The 24,974-nt window shown below is 44.4% G+C and overlaps 1 protein-coding gene and 1 long non-coding RNA gene across 3 annotated transcripts in view; both read left to right on the forward strand.

Moving 5' to 3' along the window:
• Positions 1-255: 255 nt before the first annotated feature.
• The window catches only part of TMEM185A (transmembrane protein 185A), a 33,467-nt gene continuing 8,748 nt past the window's right edge, over positions 256-24,974 (forward strand). Inside the window, exons 1-3 of one of the 2 annotated variants that reach the window (XM_032331631.1) lie at positions 256-441; positions 19,824-20,000; positions 22,132-22,339. In XM_032331631.1, the coding sequence (XP_032187522.1) occupies positions 404-441; positions 19,824-20,000; positions 22,132-22,339 (423 nt within the window). In that variant the 5' untranslated portion in view covers positions 256-403. The remainder of the gene's footprint in view (positions 442-19,823; positions 20,001-22,131; positions 22,340-24,974) is intronic. The other variant, XM_032331630.1, reaches the window with a different exon arrangement.
• Positions 454-1,285, forward strand: LOC116583563. Its single transcript, XR_004282781.1, has 2 exons — positions 454-853; positions 948-1,285. It is a non-coding gene; the product is annotated as an uncharacterized LOC116583563 (long non-coding RNA).

The raw sequence follows: 24,974 nt of genomic DNA on the forward strand, positions 1-24,974 counted from the left end.
CTCTCCCAGCCTCCACGTCCCCCGCGGGCCGCAGGGAAAACCAGGGCCGTGGCCTGGTCGCCACCAGCTAAGAGGGAGGCGTCGCACGCGGCTCGCAGCGCTTCCCCGGCCGGCTGGGCGGGACTCGGGCGCATGCGCCGCCGCCGTACGGAAGCCTGGAAGGCGGGGCGGGAGGCGGCGGCTCAGGTTTCTCCGGGCGGCGGCGGCGGCGGCGGCGGCAGCGGCGGCGGCGGCGGCGGCGGCGGCGGCGGCGGCGGCGGCGGCGGCGGCGGCGGCGGCGGCGGCGGCGGCGGCGGCGGTGGGGACGCGGCTCGCGCCGGCACCATGAACCCGTTGTAACGCGCAGGGTGCGCGGCGCGGGGGGAGGGGGGAGGAGGAGGCCGCCGCGGCGAAGTTCTCCGCCATGAACCTGAGGGGCCTCTTCCAGGACTTCAACCCGAGGTGAGGCTCCGCCGGGGGAGGCGCGGCGGGAGTGAGGCTGCGGCGGGCAGCGGGGTAGCTCCCCGCGGTGCGAGCGGCTCTCCGGGCCGTGCTTCCCGCTCCCGGTGCCTTCAGCACCCCCACCTCCGCCCTCGGCCCCGCGGGAACCCCTTTGCTTTGGGGCCAGCCCACCCCGGCTGCTGGCCCAACGCCCCCTTCCCGCCCCCCGCCGCCTGTCCTCTGTTCCTCGTGTCGGGGCCGTTTCGCTTGATCCAACACCTACCCCCCCCCCCACCACACACACACCCCAGCTGTTTCCTCCAGTTCCTCTGAGCCCTTGAGGTTTTCCTTGGATGTATGCCCACCGCTAGCTTGTTTGCTGTTTGTCGAGTGATATCTGAAACGACGCTGAATCCTCGGAGTCGGTGTCAGGGTATGGCAGTCCCTTACATAATGCCTCTGGGGGTGAACCTGACGATTTCCCATACACGGTGTCTCCTCAGTCTTCACTGTAAGTTTATTTGCAGGAAGTAGACGCTGTCGTCCTGTTTCCCAGCTGGGGAGTATCCATCCAGTGGACAGTGTGGAGAGAACACTGATTAAGGAATCAAGCGCCTGTCCTTGCACTTGCCCAAGTGTTCTGTAACTCTGTTCCCTCCCCCATGCTGTGTGCGCCCTGAAGCAGAGACCATCGCCTGCACACCTCACTATCCCCAGCATCTCCCACAGCGTTTGAAACAGAGCAGGCCCTTATACAATGTTTGTGGGACTAAACGGAGCCCAAAGATCTGGATTAGGGACCAGGCCCATGTGACTGTTACATATTCTCTGTTCATCCGAAAAATAAAGGAGTTGGCCTCATTGATCTTCTGAGTCCGCTAGTCTGTGAAGGGAGCACCTACCTGTCTCCCTTCGTTTCTGGTGGGAATCTGTGCCCTCAATCAGCCTTTTGTATGCTAGGTCCTATGTGAGGTGCTTCGGATGCTGGGAGGTCCCAGCTTGTGGGTGGAGAAAGACCTGTAAATAGATGATTGATAGCACTGTGCAATGTTGTACTGGGAACCCAGTGGAGACCACTGCCTGAACTGCTTGTGGGTGATGAAGGGAAGTCTTGGGAGAGATGGAGAGAGAGTATTGCGAGTGCAGTCTCCTTGAGGACAGTGACATTTTAAGTTACAAGCCATTGAGGCTTCCTAGGTGCTCTGTTCCTCTTCTAGCACTACCGAGTTTCTGTTCTGGTCTGGAGTGCCAGTGTCCCAGTCATGGTGCAGTCGTTATCACTGTTGGCCTCGAAGCCGTGCTGCATCCAGGAGCGTGTTGACAGGAGGCAAGGGAGGAGAGACTGCAGCACCTTCCTTTGCTGCTCCTAGGGGGTGAGGAGTGATCTACAGGGTAGCAGGATTGGTGCTGGAGTTGGAAGGGCCTTGTGTGTCTACATTGTTTGGTGATGGTGGTAAGAAGAAAAGTAAAATCTGAATTGTTTTGTATCCTTGGGCCACTTGCTTATGTGTTTTATCTGTAGAACGAGTATAATCGCAGCAGGATGGGAAGCCAAATTCATGATTGATTGCATAGTGCTTTGCAAATAGATGGTTCCAGGACAGTTTTTGCAAGGTGACAGATAATTCAGAACCCAAGAACTGTCTCAAGTATTCTAATGGGCTAACAGTTGCCAAGCACAGTAGTGCTGCACAGATAACATCCTTAACCATTTTCTTTTCCTGTGGCTTCTCCCCCACCCCCTAAAATTCGGTGTATGTAAACTACAGTGAAATATTAGGTATCTAAACAGATTTATAGTAATTATCAATTTATTTGTCAACACTTTAATTCTACTGAAATTGAAATGCATCTCTAAAGACCTTTTGTAGGGCACCAGTGCCCTGATACAGTGTTGCTTCAGTAGAAGTGAGCAGTGTTGCCTCACAGTGGTGACTGCTAAGACAGTGGTCAGGTAATATTGGCAAGTCTGACTTTTTAGCTAACGATGTGTCATGTCTCATGGGCACACCTAGTTTTTGATGTTGTTCTTTAGTCTTGTTCCATGCTGAAGAGGGCCTTCTAGACAGCTAGAGTGCAAACCAGAGGATGTAGACAGGAAGATACCTTGTGCCAGGGCATCTGGCCGTGGTGCTGCTGCCTTTCTAATTTGGAACCACTTCAGTATCTCTCTCCTACCCCAGGACCTTGGCACATGCTGTTCTGATTGCCAGGAATGTTTCCCTCTCCTCTCCTCCTGACCTAATTAATTAACTCTTATTTATCCTTGAGATCTCAGCTCACTTGTAACTTGCTGAGAGGGCCTTTCTGACTTGCCTGAGCCCAATGATACCTGTTTATGCAATCTCTGTAGCATGCTGAATTCTTCCATCGTAGCACTTATTTGTACCCTTATATTTGTGTGTTTATTTGATTAATGCCTGTCTTCCCTACGAAACTGTAAGCTCCCTGGGACCAGGGCCATGATTCTGCCCATTATGGTATCTTGTGCACCTGCAATGGTACCTGACTCATTAAATATTTGTGGAATGAATGGATGTATGAATGACTCTCCAGAGCCTATAGGAGAAATCTAAAATGGCTTCTTCCAATCACTGCATTCCTGGTGGTCTGTGGCCTGGTCCTCTTCCTTCTCATCTTCTCTCCTTCAGAATACAGCCATTCCATTAGAGAGACAGGAAAGACCATGACACTACGGCAGAATGTGGCTGCCTTTACTTCGTGGAGTACGTGTGTCACAAAAATAGCCACTATCATGGTTTTGTGAGTCCCAAGGCATGGGCCGTAGCTCCAGCTCTCCTTTCCAACCTTTTGATCTTGGTGAGTCTGAACCAACTGCTGTATTGCCAAAGGTCTAGCAAACTGCAATAACAGAATGATTCACAAATGGCAGCACTCAGATGCACAGGGCTGCCAGCTGACCCTCTGCCTATTTCCATCTGGCACAGAACTGGTTGATCGTGAACTTTTTAGTGGCACAGGTTAAGACTCGCTGCGGTAGGCACACTAGACCCACCAAGTCCTTTTCTGAATGCCTGAGGCTTCCTAACATAGCATTGAGGGAGCCTTATTCATTGAGTCGGCAACGCTCCACAGTGTACGGAGCCGGCAGACTGATTCTGAGGTGGGAGGTGGGATCTGGGAGGAGGTGGCATTAAGCCAGCACCCTGGTCACAGCGTGGAGCCTTGGGATTTTCTGCTAACTTGCTCGCGTTCTGGCTTGGAGATGGCCTTCAGGCCTGGGAGCCAGGCAGTGCCGGAAGCTGTGAGAGCTCTGCTAGGCCCTCTGAGTCATCTGCAGTGAGCCCTGACAGTGAGGTGCATCCCACAGGTGTGCTGGGCTGGGACGAAGTCTGCGGGATGCTGCTCGGTCGTGGGAGCATGGAGTACTAAGGAGGTCAGGAGCGTTTAGAAAGTTCCGTGGGCTGCAACTTCTAAAACCATTCTGTGTAAGTGTCTTGTCTCTTCTTTGATTTTAGGAAAAATGGATGTGATTTCTGGTAATTGTTAACAAAGGACAGCTACCTGGCCTTCACCAGTCATTTGTAAAATACTTATATTTAAAGCATTCGTTCATCCAGCATTTCCCGAGTTCTTCCTGTGTGCCAAGGGATGTGCTAGGTGCTCTCAGTACAAAAATAAGTGAGATATAATTCCTCTCCATGCTCAAGCCTGGCAGGAGAAGCAGAAATGGGAAGAGAAATTGAAATTCAACACAGGAAGAGATGTGCCAGAGGAAGGAACTAAATGCTGTGGGAGCACAAGGGGGCAGAGCCACCAATTGTGTCAGCAGTCAGGGAAGCTTCCACAGCTCAGTCTTGAAGAATATAACTGTAGGGTTTCTCAGACCAAGGGCAGGAAAGGGGAGTTAGGAGGGGCAGAGGATGGAGAGGCTCGGGGTTCATGAGAGGTGTGCTCAGACAGCGGTCAAAGGTCAGTGTGGTGGTGGTGCTGCAGGTGGCACGTGTCATATGGCTTAAAAATAGTACCCGTGGTGTGAGTGGTCACTGCAGACATCATTTACATATTACTGGGGGTTTTGTTTAAAGCCGCTCCAGGTCTAGCGGTAGTGAGTGTGTGTTGGTACTGTCCAGGAACTACTCACCCACCACCCGAATGTCTGGTTATCTATTGTTCTGTCATCTTAAGTCACCTAGAGTAGGAAAAACCTCTCGATTCTATTGAAGTTGTTATTATATGGGTGTGATTTCTGGGGCACCTAGTACGGGTTGGGCACAGTGGCAGTGCTTTCAGCATTATCTCAGATCTTTGCAACAACCCTGCACGTTAGATGATCAGCCTTGTTTCGCAGAGTCTCAGTGAGTTTGTGACTTCTCTGAAGTCACACAGGCGACAAGGGGCCAGGTCAGGATTCTAACATGAGTCAGCCAGTCTCCTCCTGAAGCCTGTGTTCATTCCTGCATGCCGTGGCACCTATCGAATTTTGTGACAGGCCCACAGTGGGTCTAATATCCCAAGGATATGAGTTTATGAGTTGGGATGGCACAAAGCAAACCTTGTATCTGAGCTTATATATCCAAGTGAGTGTTATCCCTCAAAGAAGCCGCTTAGGAGGAAGAGGAGTATGTGTGTACCTACTCACTGCTCAGATTCCTTGTTACTCATCTGAAGTTTCCTTTGGAGTCAGATTACGAAACAGACAAGGAAATCCATCTCATTGCTTCATAATCATGGATCGTTTTTGAACCCAAAGAGTGCCACCTAGTTTGATCATACATCTTACTCACTAAACTTGGCTCTGACTGACTTCAGGCCATTTCCAAAAATCGAATCCACTCTCAGTGAAGAGTTGGCATCATTGACAATATTCAGAAGGACTGACTGCAGGCTCTCGAGGCGACTCCAGGAGGAAAGCTCCAAAGCTGGTTTGAGCGATGAAGTGGAATTAGCTCATTGCCTCCCAGGGGGACTGTTTAAAGGAGACAAGTCTCATTTGAATGCATAATTTCTGGTTTTAAAAATACCATTCCCATCACTTGATAATTACACACATATTTTTCTTGTCTGTGAGCTCTTTGAAGTCCCGGATGTTGAGGCATTCAATAAATGCGCTGAATGAGCGGATGTTGAGTACAAATAGACATGTATCATCGGAGACTCTGTTGTGAGCGAGAGGCAGCGGGTGGGAGGAGTTTTAGATGGTTTCCCAGGAGTCCAGGAGTTAAGCTTCCCAGCACTGAGCTTGGGGTTTCTAATTGCCTTGCCTGATCATAGGTTGTACCTGTTCTAGAATTCAGAATGAAAGCCTTGAAATGAACTTGAGATAGGCTTTCGTATCTAATGATTCGTACTTTGTCAGCTGTGGCCTAGTAGTAAGAAAAACGATTGCTGTGTGAGATTGTTACAGCTTTTCTCTTGTAGAATACTAGTAGCAGCAAAAAAAAAAAAAAAATAGGTAGAATTGATCATTTACACAGAGCTTGCGCATGCCTCAATCTTAGGGAATTAATACATGAGCAGACCCAGGAGTAGGTAGGCTTAGGGAGAGAGTGACGCCCCCTTCCCTCACAACTGCATCGCTGAGAAACTTTCAGCCTGGCCTCATTCTGGTCCTCCTTAAGAGTGATTGGGTTTTATTGGGCTTTTGTGCTTTCTTACATCTTCTGGTTAGATGCTCTTAAACATTTTTCATCCAAATCAAACCAGTTAAATTGCCACTAAAAGAATTTAAATTTTGTCAGTAAGGCTCTGCTCAGCTTAAGAGATAGAGCCCCTTAAACAGTCTGGGAGTGCGTCAGTTAGCAGTTTGTCCGTTGGAGCCATTCTCTGAAATCGTAGACAGGGGATGTGTCACCCAGCACGTGTGCGTGCCACACATGTGTGCACATGTGTGCAGGTATGCGCGCATGCCACATTTAACTGGAAAAGACTGATGGCTCCAAACTGAGTCCATTTGCATTATTTGGTTTTTTTTTTGTTTTTTGTTTTTAAATATTTTATTTATTTGAGAGAGAGAGAGAGAGAGAGAGAATGAGCAGAGAGGAGGGGCAGAGGGAGAAAGAGAGAGGAGTAGACTCACTGCCGAGCAGGGAGCTGGATGTGGGGCTTGATCCCAGGATCTGGAGATCATGACCTGAGCGGAAGGCAGAAGCTAAACGCTAAACCCAGTGAGCCACCCAGTCACCCCAAGTTGCATTCTTTTGATTTGCAGAAAACAGATGCTAGAACTTTTACATCAGAGTCATCTGTTTTCCTCGGTAGGTTCTCTCCCTCCCTCCGCCCTTCCCCTTCCCTTCCCAGCAAAGCGGAGAGAGGGAATTTGAGCCTCAAGCCAGGAAGCTCCATACGCATTTCAGGGAGGACACTAGCTTTGTAGACTGACCCCGTGACACTATTTCGTGATCATGTATCAGCACTGCAGATTCGTGGAGTGGAATACATTCATTTTAAAGGTACAATTGGAAAAGTGAAATCGAGGAAGTAGTGGTTGATGCCACAACATCCAGCGGAACCTCCCTTTGCTGGTTTGTGGAGAATTAAGTAAAGTCTATTTTTATACTTGGATTCTGGGCTAAGTGTTTCTTGAAAAGTGACTCAAAGTAGTTTAGGCTTTGACTGCAACTTTTTAAAAAATAAATTTTCTTGTCACTGTGTTATGGCTGCATCATATTCTCTGCTTGCCAGTCAGGTTTGGAATTCCCGCTTTGAGATGTGGTCATCTCTTTTACTTGGCTCTCAAGTGTGTTGGTGTAGTTGACATACTGTTCCTTCTCCCCCAGTTACAAATGTGTGTATAAATTACATCTTCTAAATTTCTGAGTGTATTAATTTATTTGATCAACTTTGTAGTTGTTCATTTTTTCAGAGAACCAGCTGTTGGTGTTACTGATTGGTTCTGCTTTTGTATCTGTATTTCTGCTTCTAGTTTAACTATTTCCATATTTGGGCTCCTTTGGTATTTTTTCCTCCTAAATTTCTTAGATAGAAACTTAGTTCAGTAGTTTTCCCTTTGTCTCTTTTTTCTTTCTTTTCTTTTCTGCTTTTAGTTCCACTTTTGGAGTGGATACGTTTTCTCTGAGTCTTGCTTTGGCAGCAGCCTGGAAGTTTTGATATTTAGTTGTGTTTAACTAGTATTTTAAATATTCTTCAATAATGTTCTGTTTCATCATGATTTAGTCATTACTTAAGGAGAGAAACGAACATTTACTGAGCATTACCTCCTTGGCGCCAAGCCTTGCAATAGGTCCTTTCTGATAGGTTATTTAATTCTTACCTCAGCACCACATGGTAGAGGTAGTATTATCTGCATTTTGCTCACGAAGACCAGAAAGTTCAGAGTTGCACAGATGATCTCTTTAGCTCTGTCGCACTGCTTCACGAGCGAACATTGAGAAAGATCCATACGGTTAAGCAATGTTAAATCCATTGTTGTCAGTTTATTATGAATTATGTAGAATTTCCGCTTCCAGTCTCTGCCACTTACAATCTACCTTACAGATTCTTCTATGCCTTCTATACGTTTCTTTTGCTCAGAAAATCTTCAGTGGCTCCCCATTGCCTATTAATAAATTCCCAGGGCTTTACCTTAATATTCGAATCCCCCTACCTTATTGCCACAGCATACTTTCCCCTGAATTTGTTTGGTGCCTTTCCTCCTGTCTGCCTAGCTCCTCACCCCCCAAGATTTATAGAATTCATTCTGCATGTTCCAGTCCTCTGGGGTACAACGAAGCTGTTTCATACTTTAAACAGTCTTATCCCTTTGTCTGGAATTCCCTGTCCCCAACCTACTGCCCAGATCCCACCTCCCTTCCCAACTCTCCCAGAGATACCAATTTTCCGTGTACTGGTGTAGATGATACATAGTTACATGTCGATAGATCACCTCCCTCTGTTCCTGTTAGTCTTTGAGCAACTTCGGGGCAGAGGCTTCCTTTCTCATTTTTATACATTACATACTTTGAAGGCACACATTATTTTAATTTAATTTAATTTAATTTTTTAAAGATTTTATTTAGGGCACCTGGGTGGCTCAGTTGGTTAAGCAACTGCCTTCAGCTCAGGTCATGATCCCAGAGTCCTGGGATCAAGTGCCGCATGGCGGGGGGGGGGGGGGTCCCTGCTACGTGGGGAGTCTGCTTCTCCCTCTGACGTCCTCACCTCTCATGCTCTCTCTCACTATCTCTCTCTCAAATAAATAAATTTTTAAAAAAATATTTAAAAAAAAGATTTTATTTAAATTGAAGTTAGTTAACATTGAGTGTATTACTAGTTTCAGGGGTAGAATTGAGTGTAGTTCATCAGCTGCATACAGCACCCAGTGCTCATTACGTCATGCGCCCCCTTTAGATTTGTTTTTATTTTGTATCAGTGCCCATGATCCTTTTTCTCCCCATCTGGAAAAATCTGTATGTGTGATTGTAATGAAAGCATAATTTTTGTCCTGTTACTTGATGCTATAGAACCATGCCATTTTTTGTCTATTGTAGTGTTCATTTCCATAGTTTACTTAAGAGTTTGTCTGCTTTATCTGTGATTATTTAATAGTGGCAGATAGAAGCCCACAGTGAAAGTATCTCTGTATATTCTTGATAGAAAAATGGTCAGATTATTACCGTCTTCTATGGCCATGTTGCTAGTCTTTCACTGTGTACCATTGTTAGTCATTTTAGTATTTTAATAGTTTATCTTTGAAGTCTACCAGATTACTGTACTAGTTAACTGCTTCTCTCTTCCTTACCCAAACTTGATAAACCTTTGTCCTCTACTTTCTTGTAGTTGGTTTGACTTCATATCGGTTACAGATGGGACTCTTGAATGCAACAGATTCAGATTTTATTTTTTAATCCAGTAAGTAAACTTTCTTATTATAGGTCTCTGGTAGGCAGAATAATGATCCCCCAAATATACCTACATCCTAATTCTAGGAACCTAGGAATATATTCCATTACGTGGCAAAGAGGAATTAATGTAGCAGATGGAATTAAGGTTGCTAATCAGCTGACCTGAAAATAGGGAGATTATTCTGGATTCCCTGGCAAGACTGATAATCACAAATCTTAAATGTAGAAGAGGGAGGGCAGAAGAGGAGATCAGAGTGAGTCTCTATAAGGAGAACCGGACTCTCCCCTACTGGCTTTGAAACTGTAGCAAGGAGCCATGAGCCAGCGGACTACAAGGCAGCCCCTAGAAGCTGGTCAGGCAGGGAAACAGTCTCTCCTAGTGCCTCTGGAGGGATCTCATTCTGGTGGCATCTTGATTTTAGCCCAGTGAGAAAACTATTTCAAACAGATGAGTGGATAAAGAAGATATGGTCTATATACACAATGGAATACTATGCGGCCATCAAAAGAAATGAACTCTTGCCATTGCAACAACAAGGATGGAACTAGAGGGTATTATGCTGAGCGAAATAAGTCAATCAGAGAAAGACAATTATATGATCTCTCTGATATGAGGAATTTGGGAGGCAGGGCAGGGGGTTGTGGGGGGTAGGGAAGGAAAAACTGAAACAAGATGGGATTGGGGTGGAGACAAACCATAAGAGACTCTTAATCTCATGAAACAAACTGAGGGTTGCTGGACAGTGGGAGGGTAGGGACAGGGTGGCTGGGGGATGGACATCGGGGAGGGGATGTGTTATGGCGAGTGCTGTGAAGTGTGTAAGCCTGACGATTCACAGACCTGTACCCCTGGGGCAAATAATACATTATATGTTAATAAATTAAAAAAAAAACGATTTCAGATGTTTGATGTCTGGAACAGTAAAGATAATGAATTTATGCTTTTTAAGCCACAAGGTTGGTGGTAACTTTGTATGAAAGCAATAGGAGAGTAATACAAGAACATTTCATCCTATTTATAATTTTTCAACCCCAGTATTTGAAGAAGGAATTACATTTTTGTATTATTATCTGTCCTGTTCATCGTGTTTCTCTTTTTTGTTTTTCATGTAATAGACCCAGAACTCTAAATTTCCTTTTGAATTACATAAAAAATTATAAAGTTAGCACTTTTCCAACATTTTAAACGTTTTAGTACTTCTGTTTTCATTATATCTACTATTTTCTTCAATTAAATTAAAAAACCATCTCCTTTAGGGAAGATCATGATTTAGCTCAGAGGGTTTACTCTCTCTGCATCTCATCTATTTTTTGTTTATAGTTTGAAAATCCTTTAGAAAAATTTTACCTCTATATATTATTTAATTTACCTACGAGTCCTGTGTTTACCAGTGTCCTTGCATTTGTTAATGTTCTGATGCAGTTTTTTTTTTTAATTGTCTCTTTTCAAGTCTATTGTTTCTGGTAATGAGATGTGTAGCCATAGGTTTCGGTTGACAGATTGGTTCTGGTTTTCTGGTTTTCACACTAGGCATCCCCCTGGGCTTTCAGAGAGAAAAAGTTGATTCTGCTGAATCCTTTCTCCGTGGTGATCACTCCATTTCTATCAGCTTGTGAATCCCCCTCAAGCCTTTTTCTTCTCCAGAGTCTAGTGGTGAGGTCATTGTTACCTTGGCCTCTTGCAGTGGTAGCTCTCTTTGTCTTTGTAGCAGCTCATAAAAGCCTCCCTTGGTTTTGAACATTAATCGTCATAACGAACATGTATGCAGTGCCGCAGTCATCAAACCGTTTTTCTCAGACCCCTTGTTAGGGGCGCGTGAGAACCTTTCTAGGGCTCTGCGAGGCCACGACTGTTTTCCTAACACGACGGTGTTCTTTGCCTCTCTGTGCGTTGCCATTTGCATTGACGGTGCAGAAGCGGTGAGGGGCCGGCTGCTGCCACCTGAGCGCAGAGCAAGCCGCTGACGTGAAACTGTACTGGTAGGCACTGGATTCTTCGCTGCGGTACCCTTGCAGATGAAAAACAAAAAAGCCAGCTTCTCATAGGATGTCCTTAATAAGGCAGGAAAAAAGGTCTCACTAATATTGACCCTTGAGTGTACACCCGTTTTAACATTCTGTATGACAGAACGGGAAGAATGCAAAGAGGCTGTCTGCTGTGTACAGAAGTACAGCGGTTGACTCAAGGGACAACACTGGGGGCGGTAGGCGGGGGCACCTGGTTGGCTCAGTCGGTAGAGCCTGCTGACTCTTGATCTCAGGGTTGTAAGAAGTGCAAGCCCCGCGTTGGGTGCAGAGTACTTCAGCAGCAGCAGCAACAACCAAAACCCTGCTTGTGTGCCTGGGCTGCAAGCTGCCTTTTTTCATGGAACACCGTTTTTACCTGGGAGGACACTCACATACAAGACTGTGGCTGTTTGTACTAGGGCACTTGGCAGACATTTTTCTTGCAAATCCAAGTGAACTTGTAACTTGGAAAGAGCAGCACTGACACACAATAAACACAAATCTCACTTAAAATGTAAGAAACTTTTGTTGGAGTGCTTTCAATGTTTTCAACAAGAAAAACAACTGATGGTGTTTTTACAAACAGTAAAATTTGAGCTTTCAAGGGAAAATTGAAATTTTTAAAAAGTTTTATCTACCCCCATGAACTTGACAGCCTCCCAGTACTTAGGTATTTCTGAGGAAATGGGTTGTGACAATAGCTAATTTGATTTTTTTGCTTTTGTATAGTGAAATGTGTCAACATTTGAAAGATCTTTGTTACTCAGTGAACTAATACTTTTCAGTCAACCTACATGGTATTATAATTACAGAGGGATAAAAAACATTCCTTCAAAGTGCCAGAGAGACCAGTGGGTTTTAATGTAGCAGACAACAAAAAGTTCAGTGATAGGGTTTCAGATTCCACATCACAGTTAACCTTCAGGAAACTGCCACTGGTTGACTTTTAGTACCCTGTTAAAGAAGAATATCCACCATTATCAGAAAGAGCTATTAAAATACTCAGTTCTTTTCCAACTACGAATCTCTGTGAAGCCAGATTTTCTTCTTGTGCTTGAACCAAAACAACATATTGCAACAGAATGAATGCAGATGTAGATATTAAAACCTGGGTGTCTTTTATGAAGCCAGACATCAAAAAAATGTTCAAAACTGTACATATTTTGGAAAATGATTTTTTCATTAAAATTATGTTGCTTATGTTAACATGTAGTGACTTTATTGTTATTTTTGAATTAATTAATAAGTATTTCAGAAATAGTTTCAGAATCTGATACAGTGAATAATAATAGGTATAACCCATATAAACAAAACTCTTTGAGTTGCTCAGTAATTTTTAATCACATAAAGGAGACCTGATACAAAACATTTTGAGAACCACTAATGTAGTGCTCTGCACAAAACATTTTCCATATTCATTATCTTGTACTCACAACCACCTTATGAGTTACATATTACCCTGATTTTATAGATGGCAATACTACAACACAAAAAGGCAGTATATATATTCTAGTTAGCAGCCTTTCCAAATCTGATGGTCCTCCCAGTATGGTTTACCTTCTTGGTGGTTTGCTTCTGAGCTGACTTTCGACGGTCCCATCTCCTTACAGCCTCCCTGCTTTTTCCAATTGATGTTTCTTACATTGTTTTTCATAATGCAAGTACAGTACATGTACCTTAAAAAAAAAGTCATTCAGAAGAATGTAAAGACTGTCCTTAATCCTCCCCACTGGAGATCGTTGTTAATTCTTAGCGTGTATCTCTCCAGATACTTTTCCAGGACTGTTGAATTATCAGCGTAATGCCGGTATTAAAAGGACTTTGGGGTCAAATGTCAAATAGATCTTAGTGTGAATCCCAGCTCTCTGAACTGCTAGCTGCTTGGACAAGTTATTTAACATCTAAGCCTTTGTTCCTCATCCTTAAAATGGGAATAGTGAAGGTGCCTCCTTTGCAAGGGCGGTTCTGAGGCTGAAGTGAGTGCGTGGAAAGCAGCACAGTCTTGACGTGTCATAAACCTCCTGCAGATGCCAGCTACTGCGGTGGTTGTGTACACACAGGTAGATTGGTGCATCTGCACAAATATCTTGAAGTATATTTTACATGCAGTAAAATTTACCGTTTTTTTAGTGCACAGCCATCTGTGTTTTGTTTTGTTTTGTTTTTAAGATTTTATATATTTATTTGACACAGAGAGAGAGAGAGAGAGAGAGAGAGAGAGACATTGAGAGAGGGAACACAAGCAGGGGGAGTGGGAGAGGGAGAAGCAGACTTCCCGCTGAACAGGGAGCCGGATGCTGGACTCAGTCCCAGGACCCTGGGATCTTGACCTGAGCTGAAGGCGCACGCTTAACGACTGAGCCACCCAGGCACCCATCCCTCTGCATTTTGATAAATCCATCTATTTGTGTAACCACCACCCAAAGATCTAGGCATAACACCGTTCATCGCTGCCAAAACATTCCCTCCTCTCCCTTCATAGTCCACTTTTTCCTCCCACACAACCACTGCTAACCACGCCGACAGATTTTCTGTATCTACACTTTTGCCTTTTCTAGACCCTCAGCTATATGGAGTCCTACAGGATGTTGTGTTTTCAGTTTGTTATCTTACCTAGCATAGTGCATTCGAGGTTTGTGCGTGTGGTTGCATGCATCCCTACTTCGCTCCTTTTTTCTGCTGATTAGTATTCTATTGAACAGGTGTACCACAATTGGTTTAACTGTTCACCAACTGATGGACATTTGGATTGGTGCCAGTGGCTATTACAAATAAAGCTGCTTTGAACATTTGAGTACAAGTCTTTGTGTGGACATACAGTTTTCATTTTCTTGAGTAAATACCTCGGCATGGATTGGTGGGCCATAGAATAGCCAAAGAATGTGGCTAATACTACATTGTCTTGATTGTTGTAACTTTATAATAAAGCCTTGAAAGCATGTGGTGCAGATTCTCCCACTTTGTTCTTGCTCACAGTTATGTTGCCCATTATGTGTCCTTCCATTTTCACATAACTTTTAGAGTCACTGTGTCAATTTCTACAAAGGGATTTTCCCTGGAATTGTGTTGAGTCTTTAGAATAATTTGATGAATGTGGTAGGCTAAGTAATGGCTGTCAAAGATAACCACTTCCTAATCCACAGACTTTGTGAATGCTACCTTCTGCGGTAAAAAGGTAAATATTAGCTTATGTCATAAAATGTGTGATTAAGTTAAAGATCTTGAGATGGAGACAGTATCTAGGATCATCTAGGTAGGTCCTAAATGCAATTGTAGGTTCCCATATAAGCAGGGGGCAGAAGGATGTACTGTTAACACAAGAAGGCAATGTGATGTGAGCATAGAAAAATATTTGAAGATGCTCTACTGCTGGTTTTGATAATGGAGGAAGGGGCCTAAGGAGAGCAAGGAATATAGTTATAGAAACTGAAAACGGTAAGGAATGAATTCTCCCCCAAGTCTCCAGAGGGGGTGGGCCCTGCTGACACCTTAGTGAAAATAGTGAAATCTATTGTGGACCTCTGGCCTCCAGAATTAGAAGAATAAATGTCTTTTATTTTAAGCCACCAAGTTGGTGGTAATTTGTTACAGCAACCATAGGAAATCAATACAGAGAGTATGTAAATATTAACAATATTGAATTTCCTAATCTATAAACATGGTATATCTCTCCGTTTATTTAGATCTTTAATTTTTCTCAGTAGTGTTTGGTAGGTTTCAGTGTACAAGTGTTGCACATATTTTGTTACATTTATTTCAGTATTTCATATTTTGATGCTTGTAAATGGCAGTTTTTTCACAAACTTTTAATTTTGGAATAATTTTAGATTTATAGGAAAGTTTCAGTAAATGTTAGTTTTTTTAAAAAAATCTGTGTCCAATTTTTCATTTTCAACTTTTCATTGCTAGCATAAAGAAATACAGTAATTTTTTGTACATATATCTTGTATCCTGCTAACTCACTTATTTGGTTTAGAAGTGGGTTTTTGGAGTAGATTAGCTAGGGGTTTTTACATAGATAGTCATGTTGTCTGCAAATAATCAGATTTACTCCTTCCTTTCAATTCTTTATTGCTTTCATTTCTTTTTTGGGTGTTATTGTTAGGGCTATGGCCTCTAAAACAATGTTGAATAGATGTTGTTGAAGTGGAGGTACTTGCCTTGTCTCTATAGGGAAAATGTTTAGTCTTACACCATTAAACATTATTTTCATAAATACCGTTCTATTCCTAGTGTGTTTACAGCTTTTATTGAATGGGTAGTGAGTTAAGTTAAATGCTTTTTCTGAAACTGTTGAGATAATCATGTTTTTTTTTTTTCATTCTGTTATAACAACAGTGTATTACATTATTGGTTTCAAGTGTTAAGCCAAGCTTGCAATCCTGATTAAACTACACTTGGCCATTCTATAATATCCTTTTTATATATTGCTGGGTTCAATTTGATCATTTTTAAAGAGTTTTTGCATCCATGTTCATGAAGAGTATTAGTTTATAGCTTTCTTTCTTGGTCAGATTTTGGTATCAGGGTAGTGCTGGCCTCATAAAATAAATTGGGAAATATCCCCCTTTCATTTTTTTCTATAAGAATTTGTGCAGAGTTGGTACTATTTTTCCATTATTTGAAAGATTTTTTCAGAGCCCGACATTTTCTTCCTGAGAAGGATTTTAACTACAATTTTAATGTATTTAATAGAGATAGGGATGGGAAAGTATTTCCTTTTGTGTGAAATTGGATAGTGTCTTTCTTTCAAGAAATTTACTTGCATACAGTTCATAATATCCCCTTCTAAACCCTGTAATGTTTGTAAGATTTGTAGTAATGTTCCTGCTTTCATTTCTGATATTGATGATTTTTGTCTACTATTTTTTCTGATCAGTCTGGCTATAGTTTTACTACTTTTCTTGGTCTTTTCAAAGAACCAGGTTTTAGGTTCATTTTTTTTTCCTGCACTTGTATTTATATCATTTCCTTTCTTCTCACTTTTAAAAATTTCCTTCTCTTCCTAGTTTCTTTTTTTTAAGATTTTATTTATTTATTTATTTATTTATTTGAGAGAGAGGGAATCAGAGAGAGCATAAGCAGGGGAAGAGGGAGAGGGAGAAGCAGACTCCCTGCTGAGAAGGGATTCTTAACATGGGTTTCAATTCCAGGACCCTAGGATCATGACCTGAGTGAAAGGCAGACACCCAACCAACTGGGTCACCTAGGCACCCCCTCTTCCTAGTTTCTTAAGGTGCATCTTAGATCATTGACTTTAGATTCTTTTCTAATGAAAGCATTTGATGCTATAAAGTTCCCTTAAGTACTGCTTTAGCTGGAGCTCCATAAATTTTAGTAGGCTGTATTTCCACTTTCATGTAGTCTGGAATTTTTCAAAATCTCCTTGTGTTTTTTTTTTTTCTTCTACGTATGGATTCTTTAGAACAGTATTGTTTAATATGCAGGCATTTTGAGAATTTTTCAGATATCTCTCTGTTGTTGACATTTAGTTTAATTTCATTTTGTATGGAGATTTAATTTCTATGACTTCGATCCTTTTAAATTTGTTGAGTCTTGTTTTATGACCCACATTTCAGTCTGTCTTGATGACCGTCCATATGCATTTGAAAGGAATTTGTATTTTGCTGTTGTAGGAGGAATGCTTTATCAATATCAGTTAGGTTATGTTGGTTGATAGAGTTATTCTTGTGTATCCTGAGTAATTTCTGTGAGTTCTGTCAGTTATTGAGAGGTGTTAATTTTCAATAATGATTGTGGGTTTTTCCATTTTTCCTTAGTATTTTCTACATGTATCGTGAAGTTTTGTTACTAGGTACACAAATATGTAGTTGTTAGACGCTTTTTGACAAATTGACCTCTTCTCATTGTGAACTGCCCCTATTTTTCACTGGTAATATTTCTTGTTCAAAAACACAACTTGTCATAGTTTATGGCAGGCAGAGTGGGCCCCCAAAGATATCCAGGTCTTAACTCATGGAACCTCTGACTATTGTATTTCATGGTAGGGGGTACTTTGCAAAAGTGTCTGAGGTTATAGTACTAGTTTCTATTGTTTCCTTGGCAAATTTACCACAGATGTAGTGTTGTAAAATGACACAGAACTTATTATCTCACGTTTCTGTGGGTTAGAAGTGTAGGTATACCAGGGCTAAGTTGAAGTCTCTGCTTGGAGTCTCACAAGGCCAAAATCAAGGTGTGGGCCGGGCTGCATTCCTTTCTGGGGCTCTGGGGATTAATCTGCTCCAGACTCTTTTGGGTTGTTGTCAGAATTCAGTTCCTTACAGTTGTAGGACTAAGAACCCCATTTTTCTTGCTGGCTGTCGGCAGGAATCATTCTCAACTTCTAGAATCTGCCTGCATTCCTTGGCTCATGGCTTCCTTCCTCCATCTTCAAAGCCAGCAAAAGCAGGTTGAATCCTTCTCATGTTTTGAATTTTTCTGACTTCCCCTTCTGCCTCATCTCTCCTCTTCTGCTGGGTCTCTCTGACTCACTTGTAGGTCTCCTTTTTCTGCTTTTAAGGATTCATATGATTACATTGGGCTCACCTGGATAATGTGGGATAATCTCCCTATTTTTTTTAAAGATTTTATTTATTTTTGAGAGAGAGAGACAGTGAGAAAAAGAGGGAGAGAGCACAAGCAGGGGAAGTGGCAGGCAGAGGGAGAAGGAGAAGCAGACCCCCACCAATCAGGGAGCCCGACGTGGGGCTTGATCCCAGGACCCTGGGATCTTGACCAGAGCCGAAGGCCAATGCTTAACCAACTGAGCTATCCCAACGCACTAATATCCCTATTTTAAGGTGACCTGATTGGTAACCTTAATTCCAACTACAAAGTCCTTTCATATTAGTACCTAGATTAGTGTTTGATTAACCAGGAGACAGGAATTTGGGGGAACATCTTTAGAATTCTGTCTGTCACGGTTATGCACTTGATAGGAATAGTCTCCTAGATTACCCAGGCGGATCCAGTCTGTCACATGAGCTCCTCTGAGCAGAGAGCTTTCACTGGAAGCAGGAGTGATGGGGCAGAAGGAGAAGGCAGAAGAATTCTAAGTGTGAGAAAGATTCCATATGCTGTTGCTGGCTCTGAGATGCAAAGGCTTATGTGCAGGGATCAGAGAGGGTCTCTGGGGTCCAAGAGCAGCCGCAAGCTGACAGCGCATGAAGAAACTGAGACCTCAGTCCTACAGCCACAAGAAACCAAATTGCCGGCAACCTGAATGAACTTGGAAGCAGATTCTTCCCGGGATCCCTTGATAAGAGCCCAGCCGACTGATGTCTTGGTTTCAGCCGTATAAGCATCTGAGCAGCCAAACCAACCGAGCTTGTCTGGACTTCTGACATATACAAGTGTGAGATGATAAATCCGTGGTGATTCGTTAGAGCAACAATAGAGGACTAGAACAGTTGTTAATATGCCACTCCAGCTTTCTTTTGGTTAGTGCTTGCTTGGTATAACTTTTTCTCTCCTTTCAGTTTTAATCTGTGATTTTATAGATAGATGAAGTGTGTTTCTTTTTTCTTTTTAAAAGAAATTTTATTTATTTATTTGACAGCCAGAGATCACAGGTAGGCAGAGAGGCAGGCAGAGAGAGAGGGGAAGGGAAGCAAGGCTCCCTGCTGAGCAGAGAGCCCAATGCGGGGCTCGATCCCGGGACCCTGGGATCATGACCCGAGCCAAAGGCAGAGGCTTTAACCCACTGAGCCACCCAGGCGCCCCAGGTAGTCCCTTTTATGTGAAATGTGAGTGTGTATGTATAATCTGTTCAGTCACAGAAAGTATAATACGGGTACTAAAATGTTACTGTATCTGAACACGGCAGATTAAAAATGCCATACTGGGGCACCTGGGTGGCTCAGTGGGTTAAAGCCTCTGCCTTCGGTTCGGGTCATGATCTCAGGGTCCTGGGATGGAGTCCTGCATTGGACTCTCTGCTCCGCAGGGAGCCTGCTTCTTCCTCTCTATCTGCCCCGTATCTCTCTGCCCACTTGTGAGCTCTGTCTGTCAAATAAATAAAATCTTTAAAAAATAAATAAAAATGCTATACCTTTTTAAAAATAAAATCAAATAATTAGCTAGTGACAAAACTTGACAATATCTTAAACATGTCAGCCTTTTTCAGTCTCCATGTTTTAGTACATCTAGTTCCTTCTGCTTAGAATGCTCCCTCCTCTCACAGTCTTTCTTGGCGAGCAGCTTTCCACATACCTTCAGGAACCAGCTCCAGGGGCATCGCTTAACCTGCTTTTTCGAGTCCCCAGACAGAATCCAGATTTCTTCTTTGGGTTCCCATCACACTCTATCCTTGTTCTGTTCCAGCACATACCATGCTGTATTATAATTCTGTGTTTGTGTGTGGCCTCCCTCCTACCAGGAAGCCTTGGAAAGCAGAGAACTTATTTTATTCTCCTTTATGTTTCGCTAATCCCCTAACATAGTATGTCTATGACATAGAACTTTTTAATACGCGATGTTGAATTAGTGACTCTTCACACATGCTCAAAAATACTGCTGTTACGACTCTCCGTTTCAGTATCACATATTTGTAACAGTGAGTCTTCTTTAACCATTTTACTTTTCTCCTAGTAAATTCCTCATCTACGCCTGTCTCCTGCTGTTCTCTGTGCTGCTGGCCCTTCGTCTGGACGGCATCATTCAGTGGAGTTACTGGGCTGTCTTTGCTCCAATATGGCTGTGGAAGTTGATGGTCATTGTTGGAGCCTCAGTTGGAACTGGAGTCTGGGCACGAAATCCCCAATATCGGTAATACTGCTTTATATAACTCATTGACCTCTACCCCAAGGGAACAATGTCTTGTTTTTCACTTTTGATTAAGTAAGGACGATTTTTTTCTGCCTATCTGTGGTTTTATAGGAACTATAATACAAGCAAACTGGGTTCTGTTCTAAGTTTTTTAAAAATTAGGGGTTTGATATGCATTTTTAAATAAAAACAGTGTCATCTGGGGTGCTTAAGATCCTAGCCAGCCCACAAAAGCCAGTGTAATCTAAAATGCATCCAAAATATCGAACTGTTGCACCATGCTAGGCTAGGAAACATAAAACTATCATGTTTGCAGGAGCAGTCCTATAAAACAGAAGCCTGGCTTTGGTCATCAGGGATCTGTCTGTCTCCTCTTTTGTCCTGGAATTGGGGTTCCCCTTGTCCCAATCTCCTAGTCCTGGGGTTTTAGGACTGTTAGCAGTATGTATGTTGGGGGGTAGCTTGGCCAGGAAACAGTGAGTCAGTGAGCCGGGAAAAGAGGAGGCCCCGATGCTGTGAAGGAGAACAGAGCCTTTGGGGGCCGGGCAGAGGGGTAAGTAAGCTTTACCTTCAACACCCCCGTGCTTTTCTTCTCTGCTGCCTCAGCTCGTTCAGGTTCCTAGAGTTGGCTCAGCTCTGGAATACAGCCTAGTACTGCTGGAGCCCGAAGACTCTCTGCCCCCTCGTAGAGGTTGGCACTTCGGAAAGGGAAAAGGAAACCTTGAGGGGCTGTCCTCAGCGTTCAGCAGCAAGACAGGAGAGGAGTGGCCAGTGGGCAGGCGGGGCGCGTGCAGCTGCTCACGTGGGAGAAGTGCAGATGTTTCGTCGATCTTGACTAGCTTTAAAAATAAGAGTTAGCCCATGTCACATACGTAGCCACATGCGCATCTAAGAACTTTACAATAGTCCAACAGAGAGCCTTGGCAGATGGGGGACATTTGTGTGTAGCTGTTTTAAAGTCCTTAGACTTCCCTATTTCTTTTTTAAGATTACCTGTGCAGCTGACAGATCTTTTCTTTCTTAGAAAATATTTTCAGATATCTAGTATTTTTGACTCAAAGAATGAAAAGTTAAATAACTAAACCATTTAGGGTCCACTAATTGATATTGAGAACCTATTTGACCTTTGCCACATTGGTTTAAGTTAAGATTTGTTAGAGCGAGGAGAGGCGCTGTGTGTGTAGTCGAATGTAGTGAGTGCGGAGGCGCGGTCGTTTGGTGTTCACGTTCCCCGGTGGGCCGTTGCCGTGTCCTGTATGGGTGACCACTAGTTTCTTTTTCTCTGTGTCCTAACCTCGGGTGTACATCATAAAATGTACATCATACATTTATACATCATAAAATGTTTATCTGTATTTTGAATGAAACACTGTAGACCTTCCAAATGCATTTTTAAGCATTTTGCTGATTAACGGCCTAATTTTTCAGTTGTTAATCTGATAAGTTCCTGCATGATACTTAAACAGCTAATTAAACTGATTTTGTTTAAAAACAGTTTTAACTGCTCTTCCTTCTCTTTAATCTGCAGGTGTTAATCCATCTTCATGGAATAGAAAGGAAAATAAAAAGATGTTCATAATTTTATCGGTATTTTTAAATAGCACCTAACAATAGTTACTATATATTTTTGAAATATAACCCACAGCTTATTAAAAAAAAAGCCAGTTACTTTTATAGTACTGCATGGAACATGATTTACATGGTTTTTAATTTATTAAGAGATGAGGATCTTGAGACTTAAGGGATATTTGTCTGTTTTTAGTAGTAGAAGCAATCAGCTTGAATCATCTTGGAAGTAGTTGAATTTAAAGTTACGAATAAAAGCATTTTTGTTTACTGTCAGGGAAGGAATAACTCCGGCTGTTACTTCTGAGAATGTCATTATCCAGTTAAAACTTTGGTTTGGCTGTGAAGTTCCTTTACCGTCATGTAGTAATTTGGGGCATTTGAAAGATTGCCTACTAAAGATTAAGTTTAAGTTTGCTTTCTACCTAACTTCCTTTGCTTTTTGTCAAATTGATAAATATCGCTTATAGTATCAACATTAAGTTGGTCTTTGCCCTGGACAACCTGCCTGTTCTGGAGATTCCGAACTGAGTATTTTTCTTCTTCTTCTGATGTCCCTTTTCAGAGCAGAAGGAGAAACATGTGTGGAGTTTAAAGCCATGTTAATTGCCGTGGGCATCCACTTGCTCCTGTTGATGTTCGAAGTCCTGGTCTGTGACAGGATTGAGAGAGGAAGCCATTTCTGGCTTCTGGTCTTCATGCCGCTGTTCTTCGTCTCCCCGGTGTCCGTTGCAGCTTGTGTCTGGGGCTTTCGACATGACAGGTCACTGGAGGTGAGATTTCATGTATTTAAGAATGTTTTAAAAAGTCGGATCTTTTGGTCTGTTATTGTAATGTAGATTTCTTGTCCTTCGTTAGGAAGAGAGAAGTCATTAACTCTAGATTATGGTGTGTAAGGAAACAAAAGCTGATGGGAATAATCATGGTTCTCTCTTTTGACTCAGAACGCAGGCTTTTCACCCAAGCCCTCGGGCTCCATCCAGCTCTGTGGTTTCCCCTAGCCATCTGTGTGGGTCAGGCTTCTCCTGAGCCGGTGGGAGAGGTGGGGAATGGGAGAAGGGAGGGAGAAAGGAAGACAAAGAGGGGGAGGGAGAGCACGACTGATTTCTTCTATGGAGCTTGGTTCACACACTTGTGGGGCCGACAGGTCTGAAATTCAGGGGGCGGCCCAGCCGGCAGGAGACGCGGCCTGAGTTGGTGCTGCCATCCTGAGAAACCTCAGGCCCTCGAATTCATTTGATGAAACCACCCAGAGTACCGAGGGTGATCTTTACCGTAAGGCAGTCCTTCTGCTGCAGTACCTAGACTCGGGCCTGATCCGGGAAGCGGTCCTGTGTGGGCCTAGCCAGTGGGTCCCCGCAGAGCCCGGGGTCTGGCGCTTCGTCTGCTCTCTCATTGGCTGCAAGCCCGACGTAGGGCAGACGCGGCTGAATACAGAAGCAGCGCGAGAGCAGCCCTGATATTAGGATCGGAAAGGAGTGCAGGTCACATTGGCCGAGCCCTCAAGGTGTGCCGGGCACCCGGCTGGTCCCTTCCCGCGCAGCAGGGCCTCTGTAGAGGGGCACCACCACCCCGCGAAGCAGGTGCAGCGGCCGCCCCTGTTTTGTGACGGGGAAGGGATCTGGTCCCGGCCGTTCGTTCCGGGGCAGGGCTGGGGCTGGGACCCCACGTCCGTCAACCTGACTCCAGAGCCTGCCCGCCGAACTGCACGGAAGCTGAGGGCCCAAAGCCCTGTACAGATGGGGCGAGGGGAGACCTGGATGCTGGGGGGGCTTTGTTCTCAGCTGGATGAGTAACAAGCAGAGGAAGGAGAGTGGCTGTGGGGCTGGAAGGCTCCCAGAAAGAGGGTGCGTGAGAGAGCCAGGCTCCGTGGGAACCCATGGGAACAGGACCCTGAGCGCCAGGACTCTTGGTCTTCACTGGGGAGAGGGCACGGGCATGGGGGTAGTGTGGCTGCTCTGCCATCTGAGGGCCCACTCTCCCCTCCCTGCCCTTCCCCCAGCCTTCCACAACCCGGCCACTTGTCTGCAAGGCCCCTCTGGCTGCTTGCCAGTGGGAGGAACGCTATCATGAATGAGTACAGTTAAGAAAAAAGTCTGGAAGATTCCCTGGGTGACAGGAGAGTGAAGTGGGGAAGCACAGAGACCCTCCTTGGCCCCCGGGGAACTTGGTACCTGTCCAGCCTCTGCCCAGGGCTGCTCCCCGCTGCAGGAAGACCCTCGCCCCTTCCTGTTTCTCGGTGCATTTGCTCCTGTGCTCGTCTGGTAACTTGGGCTCTCTCGTCTGAAAGAGAAAGCTAAATGACAGCAGCAAAAGCTTCTCAGTCCTCTGGCTCTTGTGCCTCTCTTGTCATTTAAGAAAGGCTCCTTCTAGCAGAGCCCATCTGACCTCGGACCCCTGATCAGCCTCCCATCCGCCGGACACTGGCCAGACCCAGCAGTCTGTTTTCTCTGGCCACCAGCCATGCTGTGGCTTCTGACACTGCTGGGTCTTTGACTAGGCCGGCACCCTCTGCTTTGGCTCCGTTGTTGCTGCTGAGGATTCTAGGCTTGGGTGTTCTGTCCTCGCTGTGCACATCTGGAGCCACACGGCGGATGATGATGCTTACTTCCTGTCTCGGCCGCCACTTCCATGCTGTCGTCTCCTGCACGCGGCCGATCACAGATTTCAGTGTCAGCTCTAGACCCCTTCTCCAGCATCACCTGAGTCTGTATCTCTGTGCGGGTCAAAGGCACCACGTCCACCCGGTCACCCTCCCTGTTCTCCTTTATGCCCCTGTTGCTCTGCACAGTTTCTCTAGCACCTGTGCCCATGAAGCAAAACCAAGCTTTAAAATCCTTTGCAGAAGCTTACGTTAAACAGGATCACAGCAGTCACACATTCCACATATTCCCTATTTGGCTCAGCATTTCTCAGTGAGGGAGGGACGTGTGCTGTTGGCCTCTTGGACAGGAAACGTTTTGTTCAACAGGACTGTCTCATGCATGGCTGGACGCTTCTGCTGACCTCTGCCGACTCAATGCTGGTGGAGGGGCTCTCCCCACGGGTGTGTGAGAGACCCAGGGGCACTGCTGCACCATTCCTAGCCTCTTCCCGGGGTGGGAGCTATGGCGCCTAGGTCGAAAAGCTCTGAGAGAGCCATCGAAATGTAGTTGGATGGGGACCAAGGAGGAAGTTTCAGGTACATGTGAAAATGTGGAACTTTGTTTTGTAGGATGTTAAAGTGTATGCAAATGCTAGGACTACACTGGGCATGAAACCATCTTTTCCTCATGTGGAGTTACGGAACGTGAGTTGTTCATGTGGTCATGCCGGGTGTTCCTACCCAGAGGAAGCAACGTCGTGTCAGGAGTTGAGCTCCCTCTTGGTGCTTGTGTCCCAGAGGAAGAGCGCCAAGTTTGCTAGGGG

This window comes from Mustela erminea, chromosome X (assembly GCF_009829155.1).
Source record: "Mustela erminea isolate mMusErm1 chromosome X, mMusErm1.Pri, whole genome shotgun sequence".
Classification (NCBI taxonomy): Eukaryota; Metazoa; Chordata; class Mammalia; order Carnivora; family Mustelidae; genus Mustela; species Mustela erminea.